The sequence below is a fragment of the Chinchilla lanigera genome, unplaced genomic scaffold (assembly GCF_000276665.1).
Source record: "Chinchilla lanigera isolate Chin_1 unplaced genomic scaffold, ChiLan1.0 scaffold00103, whole genome shotgun sequence".
NCBI classification, from domain to species: Eukaryota; Metazoa; Chordata; class Mammalia; order Rodentia; family Chinchillidae; genus Chinchilla; species Chinchilla lanigera.
In genome coordinates this window covers 4443051-4460794 of record NW_004955504.1, presented here as the reverse complement: position 1 = coordinate 4460794, position 17744 = coordinate 4443051, and the positions used below count along the sequence as shown (strand labels likewise).

The 17744-nt window shown below is 54.8% G+C and overlaps 1 protein-coding gene across 2 annotated transcripts in view; it reads right to left on the bottom strand.

Annotated features, from left to right (window-relative positions):
• Positions 1-17744, bottom strand: part of Papd7 (PAP associated domain containing 7) — a gene marked incomplete at its 5' end in the record, with an annotated part of 33323 nt that extends 15579 nt beyond the window's left edge. For both annotated transcript variants that reach the window (XM_005407069.2, XM_005407070.2), the window contains 1 exon segment: positions 17667-17744. In XM_005407069.2, the coding sequence (XP_005407126.2) occupies positions 17667-17744 (78 nt within the window).

Sequence of the window (17744 nt, the reverse complement as noted above, 5' to 3'; positions counted from 1 at the left end):
GTCAGCTCCGCTGGTCAGGCTGCAGGCACCGGTATTCCTACGCTCCAACATCTCCCATTAGCAGACTGGGAGCATCAGCCAGCAGGCTCCTCCCACAAGCAAGGCTGCTGGTGGTGTCCCACACTCCCGAGTCACCGTCCCTGCGGAGTTCTCCAGGAGACCAGCGTGTGAGCCGTGAGCCTCCTACACCACTATCAGCCCCACCAGCCCTGTGTCCACAGTGCTGCACTGCAGATGCAGGATATAGGGGTTCAGAGCCCCGCTAATAAAGACACAACTGCCCAAAGTCATGGAAGGACGCTGTAGCTGGTATGCTAACAAATTCGATCAACAGCACCACGCGGTCACTCCATTAAAATACCTATAAGCAGAGCGCCGCAACGGGCCAAAACACCACTCCAGGTCTCACTTGCAGTCTACTGCCAACCTCCTCTTCAGGACTGCATATCTGAGACGGTAACGATAAAAGCAGTCTCTCCGCCACCTGCTCGGGCTCTGGGGAGCCTGAGGGGTGACACATCCTGTAGTCCACGCAGACACTGCCGCCCACAGTGTCTGATCAGATGTCTGCTTCCCTGTGTAGGGCTAACAGACACCTCTAACAACAGAACTACAGCCTTCCCATGTGTGGGGACACCAGGGCCTCCCGACTCCAGCACTGCATCCTATCACTACAAGAACACCCACCGCCACTCCTGTCTGAGGTCGGTGATGAGTGGGATGCACACACACAGCTGCCTACTGCAACCCCTGTAACAGAATACCAGGTAACAGAGGCCAGAGCTCTCACAGCAGGCTGGACACGGCCTGCACTGTCAGGCAGTGCTACCTGGGGGAGGGCGCTGGGTAAGAGAGTTTTGGGCAAACCCCAGGGCCTTGCCTTGGGCAAGCAGGCCCACCAAGGTACCACAAAACTCCAGAAGCGACCAAGGACCCAGGTGTAGGACTGACGACCCTGTGGACAGAGCTGAGCATGGGACAGTCTACCAACATCACTGTCAACCCTGGGCAAGGCTGAAGGGCCATGGCTGCCTCCTGCTCTGACTCTGTGGATACTCAAAAGCCAGGTGGCAAGATCGACCCCAGGCCGAGAAGAGAACTGCGGGATAGCAGCCATCCAAGAAAGGCTGCTGGAGGGCACGAGCCCTTCTGCCCCAGGCCTCCAGCATCCTGCAGCCCTCACTGGCTGGTGGTGGGCCTGCGAGCAGAAAGGCACCCCAGGGAGGAAAGGACACAGGGCTCACCGCACGAGGACAGCACCCTGGACAGTGCTCGCTCCAGGCAAGGGATCAACCCCTGGCAGAACAAACCAACCAGGCTCTCCCGGCTATCCCATTTACCACCTTGTCACACTGATCTACATCCCCTAAAACACGACAGGATTTCGCCCCATCCTGGCCATCTTGATGTCAGTAGAAACAAAGTACCATTTCACAAGAAACGTAAATAGCACAAAATATTTGGAATTATTTTACCAGTCACCCAAAGCCTTTGCCACCTTCGGGAACTGCACATAAGGTCATGGCAGCATCCAGTCACCCAGGTCTCAGTGCAGAAAGGTTCTGGGATCCCGGCTAACCCCAGGCGGGGTACGAGACATCCCAGCACTTGCAGACAGCCTTCCCACATCCTTCCACACACCGGATCATCTCTGCATCACCCAAGATGCTCAGCACAATGCCGTGTGAACAGCTTACACTCCATCAGCGAACAATGGCAAGTAACAGTGCGTATGTCTAAGGACAGACAATTTCTTTTCTGAGCACTTTCTATCTGCGTGTGGCTGACTCTAACATACAGAAGCCACAGACACGGGGCAACTGGCCCACAGTAAGTGGCATCATTAACTACACCTGGTCAGGGGCAGGGGATTTAGCTCAGCGGCACAGGGCCTGCCTGGCAAGAGCAAGGTTGTGAGTTCAATTCCCGGTACCAGGAAAAAACCAAAACAACAACAACAACTACACCCAGCCCCTAGCACCGAGCCGTCAACACCCTTTCCTACATCAGCCTCCAGCACTGAGGACTCAACACCTTTAGTTCTCCAAAGGTTTCCATCGAATCACATCAAGGAACACTTTTAACGATTTGTACTCATCAACAAAAAAGAGGAAGTCAGTTTATGTCTGTCCGTTTACGGCAACTCCAGGGACCTGCACAGCTGAAGAGACACCCAAAGGAAAACCACGCCAAAGTCTTCCGGCCCACAGACAACTCTGCCATCAACCTCTGAGCTCAATTTCAGCTCAGTCTCCAAATCAAGGGCATTTTGATGCTGGATGGCACAGCACTAACCTCCACTGTCCTGGGCCCCACAGAGGGCACCTCAGAGCCAGCAGCAAGTGTTAAGGACACAGGAGGCCTGGGATGCTTCTGCTGCCCTCAAGCCTGCAGCGTGGCTTCTCCCACCATGAGCAGCCGGGCAGGCGGACAGATGAGTGGGGGGGGTTAGATAGCTGACTTCGCAGCACAACAGGGAAGCCTGCCAGAGCCCGTCATGGGCTTTCAGGAAGCCTTCCGTAGAAGCAGCGTCGATGCAGGCCTCGGGGCTGCACCCCCTCCTCTTCACCAAGTCGGGGAGTACTGGCAGGCAGGCGTCTGGCCAGCACCCACTTCCCACTTAGGTCTTGCCATAGAGAGGGCTTGCTGTAGTGAAGAAAAAGGACCCTGCAAACCACAGGATATACGAAGGAGCAAGATCCTGAGAAACCAGCGATGGCCACTGGCCCACACAGACCAGGTGCAGCCATGCTGCTTCCTACCAACCAGTTTTCTGTGTGTCTACGGATGATTTCATTATACTGGACCAAAGGACAGGCAGGCAGTGGCACTGCAACAGTAAGGGAGGCAAAGACAAGGGTCTGGGGCAGTGCCCATAGCCCCAAGGCAGGGGTGGGTCAAGGAAACCATGGAGGTGAGCAGTCGTCTTGCAGGAGCCCACCGCAGGACTGCCTGTTCAGGTGCTTCCGCTAGGTCTCCAGCCCAAGGGGTCCTTATGGTGCAATGTCAGCTTTCATTCACCAGTGCTTATGGAAAACAAACACCAGGGAGACAAGCCGCCCTCCTGGGAACGGGAGTAGGTCACAGACGCTCAGCATCTACACCCGGACCAGCAGGGGACGCACTAAAGAGCACCAGCCCCTCCCCACCGGCCGGGCACCACTCACTCAGCATCCGGGCCCGCTGCCCAACTGCCCGCTTGCCTTGGTTTCCCTGTGATGCTCTGCCCGTGCTGTGAGAAAAGTGACCTTATGAACTGCGCATGGCTCTGGTCCCATCTTCTCTACGACCCCGTAAAATGGAACAGGAAGTCCAGAGACGGCTGTCAACTGTCAATTCCTTCTCCCCACGCTCCTCCAGCTGTTCCCTCAAAAGCTTCGTCAGTGTCTCGAAATCAGAGCCCCTTCACTCCGGCTCCATGTCTGCTGTCTGCATTTTTGCAAGAAAACAACGCTTTGGCAGAAACACTTGGCGCGAACTACTGCATTTTTAGACTCTTACCACGCATTGATGCAACTGCAGTGAAATGAGCGAGTCAGACTACAACAGTGCAGACACGGTAAAGAGGTAAATGCTAACCCAGACCAGGACAGCAAGCTGCTGAGCAAGAGACAGCACCAGCCTCCACTCTTCTGAAGGGTGAACAATCCTCCTGAAAGCACCCGTTAACTGATGGGTTAATGAGCTAATTACAGTTCATTCTTATCTATTTTTAATTATCTTGCAAGGCAACTAATACCTGTACAAATTAGAAAACCTTGAAGCTTGCCTTCAAACATGGATTTTTAAAAAAATCTACGCTCAACACAAGTGGAAGTACATGACCTAGAATTGTAAACGAGCCCTGGCCCGCCCTGGTACTTCTGGCTCTGGGAGCTGCCTCAGCCTCAGACCAGCCCCGCCCCCTGGGCAGGGGCCTCTCGCAGCCCTGGCTTCCCGCACAGGGCCCTGAATGCAGCTGCAGGCCAGGCGTGGTTCTCACAAGTGAATGGAGAGCCCTGAGGCCCCAAGAGAGTCCCCTGCAGGCAGAGGGCTGAAAGCCTAGCTAGGAGAGGAGAGCGCAGCCTGGACAGGCACCGCAGGAACCGGGCTGGTGGACTCCCCGGGGCAGCAAGGCCAGGGCAGCACCCAGCATGCACAGGGCCGCCAGCACAGAGGGCGCTGCACCGTGAACGTGGCACTCTGCTCACCCAGTGCTGCTCCCGCCGCAGTCAGCTCTGTCCTCTCCTTCCCAGGCTGCTCCTGCCAGCAACCCTGGGGACCCTGGAGCAGGTGGCTGTCCAAGGGCCTTCAAGAACCTAACCACAATCACAGGCACACCACAGGTGCTGACTGCTGGCTGCAGGCCACCTTTGGGTGCCCCATGGCACCCGCCCCACTGAGAACCTACTGGGCTTTTCTGAACACCAGGGTCCCCAGGCCTTGCTCACTACTCAGGTAGCCAAGTTCATTTAAGTGCACAGGGCTGTAGCTCTGCTATCCTTCCGGACACCTGCAGAGGCTTGTGGGGAGGTGGGAGCACGGCCCTGGGCAGTGTGCGAGAGAGGCAGGAGTCTGAAGACAGCGGTCTCCCGGACGCTACAGTGTCCACCTCACCAGCATCCCATCGTCTCTCAAAGCAAATGCTACAGCTGCGGGTCCATTAGATGGGCGGTCACTGGCCCAAGACCGCAGGGCCAGGACTCGAGCCCAGCACTGGGCAGCCCTTCACCACGCACCCTGACGTCCAGCCGGGGCCACACTCAGAGTGCCTGACACAACAGTCACTGCAGCCCCTCCACAAGGAGGGGAGGTAAACACAATTCTCCGATCGTTTAGAAAGCGCACGATTGTGTAATACGCAAACTAGTTTAAAAGAGCATTTCAGTGACAAGAGGAACACTTGCCTAGAATTAGGTTTAAACAGATACAAAGAGACACATTTGCTATAGAATTAAAGCATCATTAAAAATAATAGAAACAAGTATCTCAAATGTTAACAGCAAAATAATGGGCATTTTCCAAATTGCCTTCAGTGAGTTCTTCAATGTCTTCTATGTCAACTGTCTTCAATGTCTTCAATTATTGCTTTTACAACCACAACTTACCACGATGCCAACCTTTCATCACCCCCAATGTCAGAGGGCAGAGCCCACTGGGTTCTCACCTTCTTCGGAGTCATCTCTACAATCCTCCTGCAAACCCAACCAGCGTTGCTGCCTCTCCAGGCCTGGCCCCCATGTCCCGCAGTCCTGACCACAGAGCTCTGTCCTGTGGATCTGTGCTCTGCTCCTGGCCAGAAAACCAAAGGCCCCTCCCACACCAAGGTTCTGGTTCTGGTGCCACCTTTCGTCACCAGTCTAAGAAGTCATGCAGATACAAACTGTTGTGATTTGTGTCTGGATGCCCCCCAAAGCCTCATGTTGTCCTAGGGCTTTTTCAGAGGTGGCTGAGTCTAGAGTTTGTGATGCTGGGATTAGGGTGTGTGATTAGTAAATCAGTCCAGTGACTGGTCTGGCATAGTTCTAGCTAGCATTAAGGGTGTGAGTGCTGTACTTGCCCTAGGGCGGGTAGCCTGCATTCAGTACAAGGGAAAGAAAGAGGCTTGTCCCTGACCCTTGTTGCTTTCGGTGTCTCCCACTGCCGTGATTGGTCACCCCTCCGCCATGCGCCACGCTGCCTTAGAGCCACCTGATTATGGACTGAAACCTCTACAAACTGAGCTAAATAAACTTTTCCCTCCTTTAACTTAGGTGACAGATATCCTGTCTCAGCAACAAGAAAAAAGTATTAAGACAGGAGCAGAGCCCCTGAATGCCATCCCATAACGTCCAGGAACCCCTGCCCAGGAGGCAGAAGCCAGCACATAGGAGAGGGGCCCTGGCCCCAGCGACATAGCACAGCCCAACTTGTGGGTGTGGCTCTGCTAAGGCACCAAGCCACGTTGTGCTGAGCACTGAGGCTGCCAGACTTGGGGGAAGGAGTGCTAAAATCAGTAGCGAGGGCACAGCGATACTCTCTCCACCCACCCCCCCGACACACACACACAATCTGCCGGCCCTGTGTGGCCCTCCCTGCACGATCCATACCTAATGATAGAAAGGAAATGAAAAAAATGGACAGCCCAGCGGACTGGGAAATTAACAAACACAGGTGAGTGGGGAAGAAAGAGGGAGGGAAATTAGTAAGGCAAAACCCAAAGGTTTACATCGACACTATAAACAACAAAATAAAGCAAACGCCTGCAGTAAGGAGATTAAGAAGAGCGGCCCACCACTCCAAGGCAGCCTCAAGGTGAGCGCCAGCGTCCCATGGAGCTGTGTTCAGCTGGGCAAGAAGGAGCAGCAGTCAGACAGGAACAGCAAGACATGGTCCCCAACCTGTGTGTGACCAAGAGGAAGCAGCACAATCCACAGGACCAGGATGTTGGTCCCCATCCCTAGGGACAGCCAGTGGCATGAAAGATGAGACCAGGAGAACTGCACCCTCACGGAGTGTGGGCCCCTTAGTGGTGGCCCAACTCACTGCCACCTCTGTGCACTCCCACGCAGACACATGCACGCATGCATGCACACACCCAGTAAGCGGTAGGCAGTCACAGCCAGACGTCAGCCCTGAAGCCCAGGGAGCACCTGGGAGCAAGTGGAGGGACCCCACGAGGACATCATCATGGCACCTGCCTGCAAGGACAGGCAGCCCCCAAAACCATCACAGGGTGTCGGGTGCAGTAAGAACAATGCACACAGGTAAGGGTCAGGATGAAGACCCTACAGCACCTGGCTCTAACAAAAAGCTTGGCTAGGACACACTGGCTACGTAGGGTTTAGTTTGAAGACAGGGCAGGGTGAGGCCACAGGAAGCCCTGCATGGCCATGAGGCTCAGAGAAGCAAAGCAAGCGGAGCCAGGAGCCAGGGAAGCCATCCACACACTGCCAACAGGCAGACAAACCCTGCCACCCAGTGGACTTCAGAAGGACCCCAAACCAGAGCCAACCTCAGTCAGCAGTGCACCAGTGTCCGGGGGCCGTGACCAGTGAGGACACAGCCCTGTGGCAGAGAGGGCCACACGCGGATGCAGGGGCGCCCAGGACAAGAGTGTGACCACCCAGGGGACCCTTCTTGCCTCTGATTCCTCTAGCACTCTGCAAGCCAGAGGTGACGTGCAGCACCCGTGGTTCAGGGCAGAGACTCAGGCACCACAGTCACCAGCGAACACAGCCCTATCTGCTCTCTTAAAAACCTGGCCACTACGTGCGCACGTGCGTCGTAAGGACAGCGTGGCATCCCGAGGAAATCCTGCTGGTGGCCACGAAGTGCGCGACAGAGAACCAAGACCCACCAAATGTACGCGGGGCTTCCTAGAGGCGGAAGTGGCTGTCTGGGTGACAGCTCTCCACTGCTTGCTTGCCCTGAACCCGCAGGACCCTCTGCCCGCATCCCCTTATGTGGAATACGGGGACATGGCACCCTGCACAGAGCTGTTACACAAACTTAGGGACGTCATGTGAATGAAAGATTATGAGCAGCAGCTGGCACCCAGCAAGGCTCAAAAATGTCAGCAACCCTAACTTCAGCAAAACGCCAACGGGAGGGAAAACAGTGCGGCCAGGAGGTAGGCAAGCCCACGGGGCTGACTTCACCTGCGGGGCAGCGTGTAAACCCGCGTCACGAAGCGAGCTTCTGCACTTTGCCACTTAGGGTTTTCATCGCGCTTCATCCCCTCAGCCTCCGCAGTATCTCTGGGAAACTTGCACACCTCAGTTTTAAGCAAAATTAATAATTTACTAAATTCTAAATGCAGATAACACGGCTGTAATGGAAGTTTTTCTGCTGATCAACCTGCATGTCCATCCACACGAGTGAGCAGTGTCTCTGACTGCAACCAACTCATTGTACCTTGGTTACTTCTGGGTGGTGGGACTGAGTGATTTTAAAGCTTCCCTTTCAAAAGCAAGCGAATGCCAGGTGTGGTAGCACACGCCTGTAATCCCAGCACTCAGAAGGCTGACACAGGAGGATCATTTTCAGTTCAAGGTCAGCTTGGGCTACATAGTAAGTTCAAAGCCAGCCTGAACTACACAGCGAAACTGTCTCAACCGAAACAACAACAACAAAAAAACCCCACACACCAGTTTTATAAAAACAATGTCATTTATTTTAAACTTTGTGTAAAGCACTCAGAGATCATCTCTAACTCCACTCTCACAATCATCTGCAACTTTAAAACAGCTAACAGTGTCGGGCACGGGGTCAGCGGCAGTGCCGCCCAGCCCCTGCAGAAGCCCCTTTCACAGTGGGAGGCTGCTGGACCCTGCTGGCCTGGCTGTGGGAAGCTGCTCTCAGTGTCCTGCAGGACGATCGGACACCAGCTTCACAACTCCAGTGCCTGGGGCCTGAAGCATGCGTGATCTCTCCTGCGAAGCCAGGCATCAGATCCAGAGGCTAAAATCCAGCACCTCACCCTGTGTGCCCTGCACCTTCAGTGGTCAGAAAGCAGGCCTTGCCACTGAGCAGCCTGACTCCTGCGCCAGCTCTGCCCACCAGCCATGGGGCCCGGGAGCCCCTGCTGAGCTCCCTTTCTCTCCTGCTCGGTGGGACAGCAGGGCCTGGCTCTGGGACAGTGCAGTGGAGCTGGCAGTGAGCACCGGGGCTGGTACTGGAGGCAGTGCCAGCGGAGACACAGGGACAGCGGTGGCACCTACCTGTTAAGGGAGACGCTGTGAACCATCGTCCCCAGCCCCACACCGCTCCTGTTCCATGACCCTGCTCTAGAACTGACCCTAAGATGCCATCTGACTCCCACAGGCCTCAGCTGCCCCCAGCCTCCGCTCCCACGCTCTCCTGGGCAGGCTCCGGTCCTTCCGTGTGCGCTAAGTGCAACCGTCTTTCTGTGCCCCTGCGTGTACTCGCAGTATCCATCAGTCTCTGACGAATCAGCCCTCCACAGAGGCGTGAGCGAGTTCCGCGGGCTAACCTGCAGCTGTACGTCAAGTCTCACCGCATTTCCTGTGCTGTAAGTACCTTGGATTTTTTTGGCCATCATTTCAGTTATCCTTCAATTTTTAAAAACTCGTGTTGCTTACAGCGAGAGAAGATGCCTATTACTGAAAAGCTTCTACTGTGCTGCACCGCAGCTCCCACCTCTGCCATGTCACTAGTTCCTGCTCCCGGCTCTTAGTGCAAACGCTCTCCAGAGTGAGGCTGAGGGGCGCCGACCTCCCAGGGAGGGAGCTGGTGTGTCCGCTCCTCAGTCATATTATTTTCCAAGGGCCCCTGGAGCAAGACGCTTGCATCTCCAGGGGATTAATGATTCTCCCTTTAGAATGAGATACTATCTAGCAGGTCTGTGAGCACAAGCTAAGGCAGCTGATGGCAGGTCTACCGCTCCTGCTTCGCTCTCGGTGGTCATCAGATGAGACAGTCCCCACCCCAGCAAATGCCCCACGTCCCCCCATGCAGTTTTGAAGGGTACTGCACACACAGGAGTCCTGGCCAGCCCTCCAGGCTGCAGCCCAGCATGGCAGGACAGGCTCCACCCTCTCAGTGGGATGGCACGGGCGCGGGCGAGGGCGAGGGCGAGGGCGAGGGGCAGCGCATCCTCCCAGCAGGCCCACGCCCACAGCCTCAGACTCCGCTCTCTCTGGGAAAAGCGAAGAGCAGGAAAGCAAAAGGCCCTTCTTCAACACATCAGGACAAGTCTGCCAGTGACGTGATCACCTGCCTGCCCTGCCCTGGCAGTCTCTCTCCCACACTCGGCACTGGGGGCCGCGGCAGCGCCGGACAACACTCGCCAGCACGGCACCCTCTGCCAGACCACGTCAGCCTGTCTGGGCTGGGTTTTCTGTCTGGGAAGCAGAAAAAAATCATCCGCTTCACAGCTGTGCTCGGGGAACGAAGGAGGAAAGCCCTGCAGATCGCTGGGTGCACGAGCCACTGGCACCGGTGATGCAGGGAGCTGCCCAGACAGGGATGGGATGGCCCGGCCACTGCCCCTGGCCTGCACACGAAAGCAGCAAGAGCTGCAGCTGGTGCTGCGCCAGAGACGCCCCACGCCTTCCAAGTGGTTCCATGTTGCACTCTGCCTGTGAACCCATTTTATGCTGCATGCTTTATTGAAATAACAGTCTCTGAAAAGAATCTGCATTAGAAACACAATTTCTAGAGCTTTCCAAGTGGTGACCTGCTGAACAGCACAGTTTTTACTGCTGTCAGAGTTTCGATTTCTGCAACTGTTACTCAATCAGACTGTGTGTTTCAAATAGAGTATAAAGTTACACCAGCTCAGCACTGTCCAAATACATGGCCATCTCAATTTTAATTAAAATTAAATAAAATTAAGATTCAGTCCTTCGGCTGCATCGGTGGGCATCGTGCCCAGGGGCTGCTGTATGCAGACCTCACCACCTTCTCGGGAACCTCCTCAGGAAGGCACTGCTCCAGATGCCTGCTGACTGCTCCCCATCCCTGTCTGCGTTTTCCTACACCACCTATAATCACTGCGTTAGAAGCTGCAAAAAGCCAGGGAAACGACACTGTATGTCCTTTGCTGTAGCCATGAGCACGGCATAAACAGATTAAAGCTTACACACCCACACCAGCAGCCTTTGCACCCTGACAGCAGCGAGCAACTCTGAGGCAAGACTCTTAAGACACTGCAGGACAAACGCACCAGAGACGCTGCTTAGATTTTATAACACGAGGCTATCGCTCGATGCAGTGGAGGGGTGTTTCCAGAACTCCCGCGGCAGCACATCAGTCTCTGACTGCGCCCCTCCCTGCCCCGCTCCTCAGAACTCCAGTCTGCGGTGTCCAGGAGAACAGCTTTGGCCCAAGCAAGAAACTTGTATTTTCAAAAGCCAAGAGAAAGGCTTTTCCTGTTGGCAACACAAAGAACCTAATTTTTGGTTTCAATTTCCTCAGAGAAGAGAGGAGGGAAGAGAAGCAGCAGCCTTTTGAGCTCCTCAGAGCGAAACCCAAAGCACTTCCAATCTTCTTCCTGTGAGATGCTCTGCAGGGTGGCACACCAGCCGGGGACACTGAGGCCCAGAGGTTGCAGCCAAGGTGAACCTGGCTAACAACAGACCCACGAGTGTGTGACGCCACGTAACCAAGCGCACTTCAGGCCGGCACACGCATCCCAATGCTGGGAAATGAGCTGGAGGCAAAAACACCCCAACAACTCGATTTTTCATTTTTCTTAAACTACCACACCCTTGCATCCTTCAGATCAACAAGGGTCCAAAAATGATCTGAGATCCTTGGAACGTGGAAAGATAGAAACTACCTACGCTCCTGTTATCACTTAGGACACGCACACCGACCGTCATCCACGAGACAGCTAACCGTACGCATGTGTGCAAAGCCGCCGACTTGGGAACGAAAAGAACACAAGGCAACAAACAGCAAGGTGTTGCTGCCATCCGGCACTCTGGGCAGCTGCAGCCGGAGGATCACAAGTTCCAGCCCAGCCTGGGACACCTGCTAAGACTCTGTCTCAAAAGAAAAGAAGGCCTGGGAGGTGTAGCTCATTGCAAAAGCCCTGGGGTTCACAGCTGCTACCGGCTGCCAGCAAAGGCCTACCCAGGGGCACCCCAGAACACAGGTGACCAGGACACTTGACAGCTGGCTCAGCGACAGACAATTCATCAACACATTCCCAGGTTTCCTCCTTTTCCTGAAAGTTTGTATTAATTTTTATAGAGAAAAGACAGTCGAAACTACACAGGGATGCCTTTCAAGTATAGCGAGAACTTTTCTGAACGATTTCCAGTTCTGCTTTCCCTATTATAGGGCATAAAACGGGTTCCACCACTTTCTGGGAAGGCAAGCAGATAAACTGCAGCAGACCAACCACCTCCGAATCGAAAATCAAATCTTTAACACTCCTAAGCGAGCCACCCAAGTTCCCTTACGCGTGTGGTTTACACACACCACGTGGGCCTGCCGCCCAGGATGGCATGGGAACACAGGCGAGGACAGAGCATCTCCGTCCTGGGGGCGTGGCAGAGCAGCAGCCTGGTCTCCAACTGGGCACCACCTCCTTTGGGAAGAGCCCTAGCACTTATGGGTCCCTCAGGCAGCACAGGCACACCACCAGCAACAGGACAGGAAGGACAGCTTCCCTGAGCCAGCCAATGCAGGGGATGCTGTGCAAAGGGCCCTTTTTGATCTCTCTGCTTGTACGTAGTCACACAGCTCACCTGTAAATTGTTCTCAAAAGATATTTTACAAAGCAGTCCATCCATGAACGTAAACTAGTGCAACCATCATGGAATTCAACATGGAGATTCCTAAAAAAACTCCAACTAGAAATCCTATTCAACCTAGCTCTCCTGCTTCTAGGTCTCTTCCCAGAAGAGTTAAAGACATCATATTACACTTACCCATGTGTACAGAAGCACAATTCACAAAAGCTAAATCTTAGAAGCAGCCTATATGTCCATTAACACATGCATGGGTAAAGAAAATGTGGTATTTATACACAGTGAAATACTACTCTGTCATGAAGGATAAACGAGTCATCTGCAGGAAAAAGGATGCACCTGGAGACCACAGTATTAAGTGAAATAAACCAGATACACAAGCTTAAATATTGCCTGGCTTCACTTCTGTGAGAAACACAAAGTAAAAGTAAATGAAAAAGTGGACAACGGAATGGATGTTCACAAAGGGGAAGAGGGCCTAGACCTGGAGGGCGAGAGCAGTTCCGATGCTTGGCACTGAGTACAAGCACGGTGACTTCACGCACGCACTCAGAAACATTCAGAAACAGAAATTAAACAGAAAGCCCATCCACAAGAGGCACACAGAGTTCTCACCCCTTTCAAGGTCATTCTGGCTCCCTGACTTATGCGGTGACAATCAAGCCAGGGGACAGGGCTGGCACAGTGCAAGAGTGACTGTGACACACTGGAGTCCAGTCAAGGAGGGCAGGAGGGGCCAGGCACTGCCTCCTCACCACCTGTGTCCAGAGCAGAGGACACCTCCCAGCCAAGAGCACTGTGCGTGCGGTCTGATGAGAGTGTCTCCGGGATCAGTCCCATCACTCCGTGCCATTAAGGCTGGCAGGCCGCCTGGGTGGGCCTAGGCAATCACGTGCACTGCAGAGCGCTGCAGAAGCAGGTGGCTTCCTCCAGCTGACAGGAGACACCATCAGAGATTTGAGGCACCATGCTGGCTTGAAGATGGAGGGGCCATGAGCCAAGAAATGCGGGTAGCCTTAAGCAGCTGAGAGCAGCCCCAGCTGGCAGCTAGCAAGGAACTGGGGACTTGCAAGTGCAAGGAAACAAATCCTGCCAGGAAGGCTGAGAACTGGGACCCTCAAGACTGAGATGCTGGGCCAGAGGCCTGCCAAAGGCCAACGCAAGGGCCCAGCTGTCTCACTAGGATGCACGCTACCACAGAACAGGTGCTTGGGCACTGCTGCTGCTTACTGAGACCACCTGCCCGCCCTGGCTTGGGAGCCTCGCTCCCCTCACAGTGGCCTCGGAAGAGGAGTGGCTTCCCAGAGGACTCTGCTTCAGGAAGGAGAAGGAAGCTGGCCAAAGGCTCAGCACAGGGCCCCTCTCAGCACACGAGCCGTGCTGAGTGCTGGGGAGGCGCAGCTCCACAGTCTCCTGGGCCCTCTTCTGCCACCCAAGTTCTGGCTGCACCATCAAAATCAAGTTCCTGAATCTGAACATCTCAGCTTATTTTTGTAATGACAGCTCTTTTATCCACTCCACAATGAGAAAATCTGATCCTAAATGGCTTCAACTAACCAAGAAACACAAAATACTTCTTTTCCACCAATGCTGACATTACCCCTCCTCCCACAGCCACTCACCAGAAAGACCACAATCCCATCAGAGACCAGAGAGGAGGTCTGAGACTTTCTCTTGAAATACAAATCTTAAAATTATGAAACTTTTTCTTTAACGTCACTTTAAGAAAAACTAAGCCATGGCCAAGTGCCACTTCCAGCAGCACTGCGTTCCCACCAAATGTGCACACCAGCAAGAGCAGCAGGGCCTGCTCGGACCTCTCAGCATGAGCGTTACCCCATTTTTTGCAAAAACTTTCCCCAGCACACGAGAGCCTGCTTCACATCCGTTCCGGCCCCTTAGGGGGACTGGCATGCCCCTCCCCAGTGTCGCTGTTAAGCGCAGGGCCCAGGCTCATCACAGACAGGGTGTGGCCTGAGCAGCTCTCCAGCCAACTCCCTCAGCTGCAACACAGCCAGCAGTGTGGGCCCTGCTCTCGACTTCCCCGTGCAGACTGGCGGCGGTACACTGGGCAGGAACAGGCAACGCGATGATTCAGTGGGTGGAGTGTCTGAGCACGAGCAAATTTCCTCAGTGGTCAGTGCAGCAGGAAATATCTGGGCAGTGCGATCATTCTTGCTTCCCTCGCCAACCTGCCACCTTCAGTGTCAGGATGAACCCAGCAAGCAAGACCCACTTGTGCCACCAGCACACTTCAAGGAGGCCCACATAGCTCTCCTGTCCACCCCCCGATGTCCGTATGGGGGCAAGGAGAGAAAGGCAAGCAGACCAGAGACAGCCCCGCAAGGGCGTTCTGGAGCAGGTCCTGCTGCCCTACTGTGGGTCCTGCAATGCAGGCTGGAGCCCAGCAGCACAGGAAGGATCTGTTGCTCATACTCCTTAGCAACAAGCATGGCACAGCAGGGCTCTGTGGGGTACACTGGCCACATCCAACAAACTGACATGGGACAGCTTCTCAGATGCAGTCAGAGCAGACTCTCTGTGAAGGGCACAGAGGATGGTCATGGCGCCTGTGGAGAGGGAGCTACACACGCTGCCACACCGTAGGCATGCCTGGGGGGCCACACCTACACTTGCCAAGCCCAGATGTGGCGCCAGCTGGGGCACAGGCTACAGACACCTGCCGGGCTGGCCTGCCCTCACCCAACGTACCAGGACAGGTGAGGCCAAGGACCTGAGCTCAGTCACACATCCACCCTCACTCATGCAGGACTTTGCTTCACCTTCAACCTTACTGGGAGGTTCCCAAAGCCACTGGGACTGTCCAGGGTGAAGTAACAGCACCAAAGGATCAAGAGGTCAGGAGTCGGAGGTGTAAACACAGCAGAGTGGAAGGGGCTAGATCTGCTCACATCTCTCGGTCAGCAGTGCAGGTAGAGAGCGCACCTCACACTATGCCCACAACTCCCAAGGTTACAAAGCGTTCAGCTAAAACCAGAACAAGAACCAGAGGCAGTGGCAACTCTCCAACCTGGGAGGCACCAAGCAAAGCAGTAGAAAAACACCCTAGAAAAGGATAAATGGCACAGGCTGCTACATGGGCTTCTACGCAGAGGGCCCAGGGTTCAGGAGGTGCGGCTGGTCCTTTGCTGAGGACTGCCACACTGTCTTCAGAAATGCATGTCCTGGGACCTGAGACGACAAACTTCTCACCAACAGGGTCCTTCACTTCTTTCCCTTCGAGCAACACATGAAAGCCTGGTGCTGCTCTTGCCCAGCACCCTGGGAAAGCCGGTGAACAAGGCAGGTTCCAGACAGGGCTCCTCCTGGACACCCCTTCAGGCTGGTTCACAGAGGACCCACGGGTCACGTGAAATGCTCTATGGTCACCTCCCCTGCTCTCACTGTCTGGGGCTCCATGCTTCTCTGGCTCACTACTTCCCCCTGCCTCCTCTGAAACAGCAGCCAGAGACATGAACCAGGCAGAGCTCACCCCACTCTCAGGCACCTGGCAGGAAAAGCTAGCAAGGCCCCTCCTCTAGGCAGAAACAGCAGCAAGTGGATTCGCCTGAGGTCTCCATCGGGGATGGGGTGCAGGCCACCTGATGCGAGCAGGGAAGGCTCACCCAGCAAAGGAAGAGGATTCAAAGAGCATGACAACAGCTCCTCCCTCCTAGGATGGAGATCAAGCCAGGCCTGGGAGTATCAGAGCCCCTTCTTAAGCCCTGAGCTACCCTGTCTCAGAGCTCAACTGAACAGGTGGGTGGGGCTCACAGAGGGGAGGGAGATGTCCTAGGAGGCTGGGGAGGGGACAGAACCTGATCAAATCCCTGGCAGAGAGCCTCATCCCACTGGCTGTGCTGGGAAAGGGCCCTAGCGTGACCAGAGGGCACCAAGATACCAGCCTGTCTGAGGGCAAAGTGGATGAGAAATGGACACAGTGGGGTGGGATCCGATCAATGACTGATGAGGGGACAGAGGGAGGAGCGAGCCAGGTCTGCACACCTGGACAGCCAGTGTTCATGCATACTGGACAGGCTCAGACGAGCCCAGCGTTTCAGGGTCAAGTGCAGGACTGCATTTCCCACGCCAACCCTGCCCAAGATCCCGCCAAAGCACCTGGCCTGCTGTGGCTCACAGACCAATGAAAAGAACAGGAACACCTCAAGTGAGGCCGTCTGCAAGCCCTGGGGTTACGGAAACTTCACGAGCACAAGCAGCATGCACAGGGCTCAACGTGGACTGCTCATGCAGACGAAAGTACAACTCTGGACCGTCAGAGGCTAAACACAGGTTTGAAGCCTAGACCAGATTTCCGGGTTCTCTCTACTGCAAAGACACACCGAGTCCATTGCGGTTACCTAACACACTGGAAACCTCCAGTCTCCCGCCCCGGTGGTGCCCTGGGTACTCAGACTGTCACACCTCAGGAAGCACCCGCCTCACCACCTGTGTCACAGCACCACGAGGAGAGAGAGGGCAGAGAAGGCTGGGCGCCCCGGCACACTCAGGCCCCCTGGAATTAACAAAGTAACACCGCTGCCCAGCCAGGTGAAACAAGTTGCCGAAGGGCTAAAGCTATGTAACACACATGGTAAACAGTATCAACCAAGGCATTTCCAAGTACTTCAAAGGGGAAATAAACGGACCTGAGGGCAAGGTTTACTGCCAGAAGGAATCCCACGCAGAACCATCGGAAGTGTGCGGAGGACTCTTAATATCTGTGATAACCCTAATGCCCTGGGAAATCCTTCAACCTCATTTAAATCGCAAGAAATTGAGTAAGCAACTGTCATGACTTAAGTCCTGAAATAGGGACACGCAACCTATATGCGATTACTCTATCGCGAAACTCAAGCAAGCAGCAAAGGCAAAGAAGCTGGCTAACGGCGTCACACCTGGGCCGCCTCACCTGGGGCCACTGCGGCCTCCACCCGCCTCCCTGCTTCACTTCTCTTTCCTCCCTGCAGTCTCTGGGACACCCAGCTTGCACAGACCTTCGAAGGCCCTCTGGGCTAATGTGTAAATATTTTAAAATAAAGTTGTATGTACTTATGCTTTAGAAGATGCAATAAACAGGTCTTAATTCGGGGAGTGCTATTAGCCAAGCTTTTAACCAGGGCAAAACAACGTGCTCTACGTTCACTTTTGCCCAGGATTTAAACACATTGTAACCCTACTCCACCCACAAATCGCTTCTCGCTACAGTATCACTGACCGATAAACTGTATCACTCACCTTTTAAAGGGGCCTTCTCCGAGCGAAAAAAAGTTACTGTGTTACCCTCGGCCTCACTGACACTCCTGGCTACACTTAAAATTTCCTGCAGTTGGGTCGACGCGAAACCACACCCAGGCGCGCCTCCCTGTGACAAGGGGTCCCTAACTTTCCTGGCGGGGGCCGGGAGCGTGCCCGGTGCCCTTCCCGGTCCCAGGAGGAGGAAGGAGGCTTGCAGGGAGTCAGGCCCCCGCCCGGCGCACTCACCCCTGGATGCCCGGGCTGTACGCGCGGCTCTTCCACGGCGTGCCGGGCCGCGGCGCCTGGGCCCCGGGGCCCCCGCCG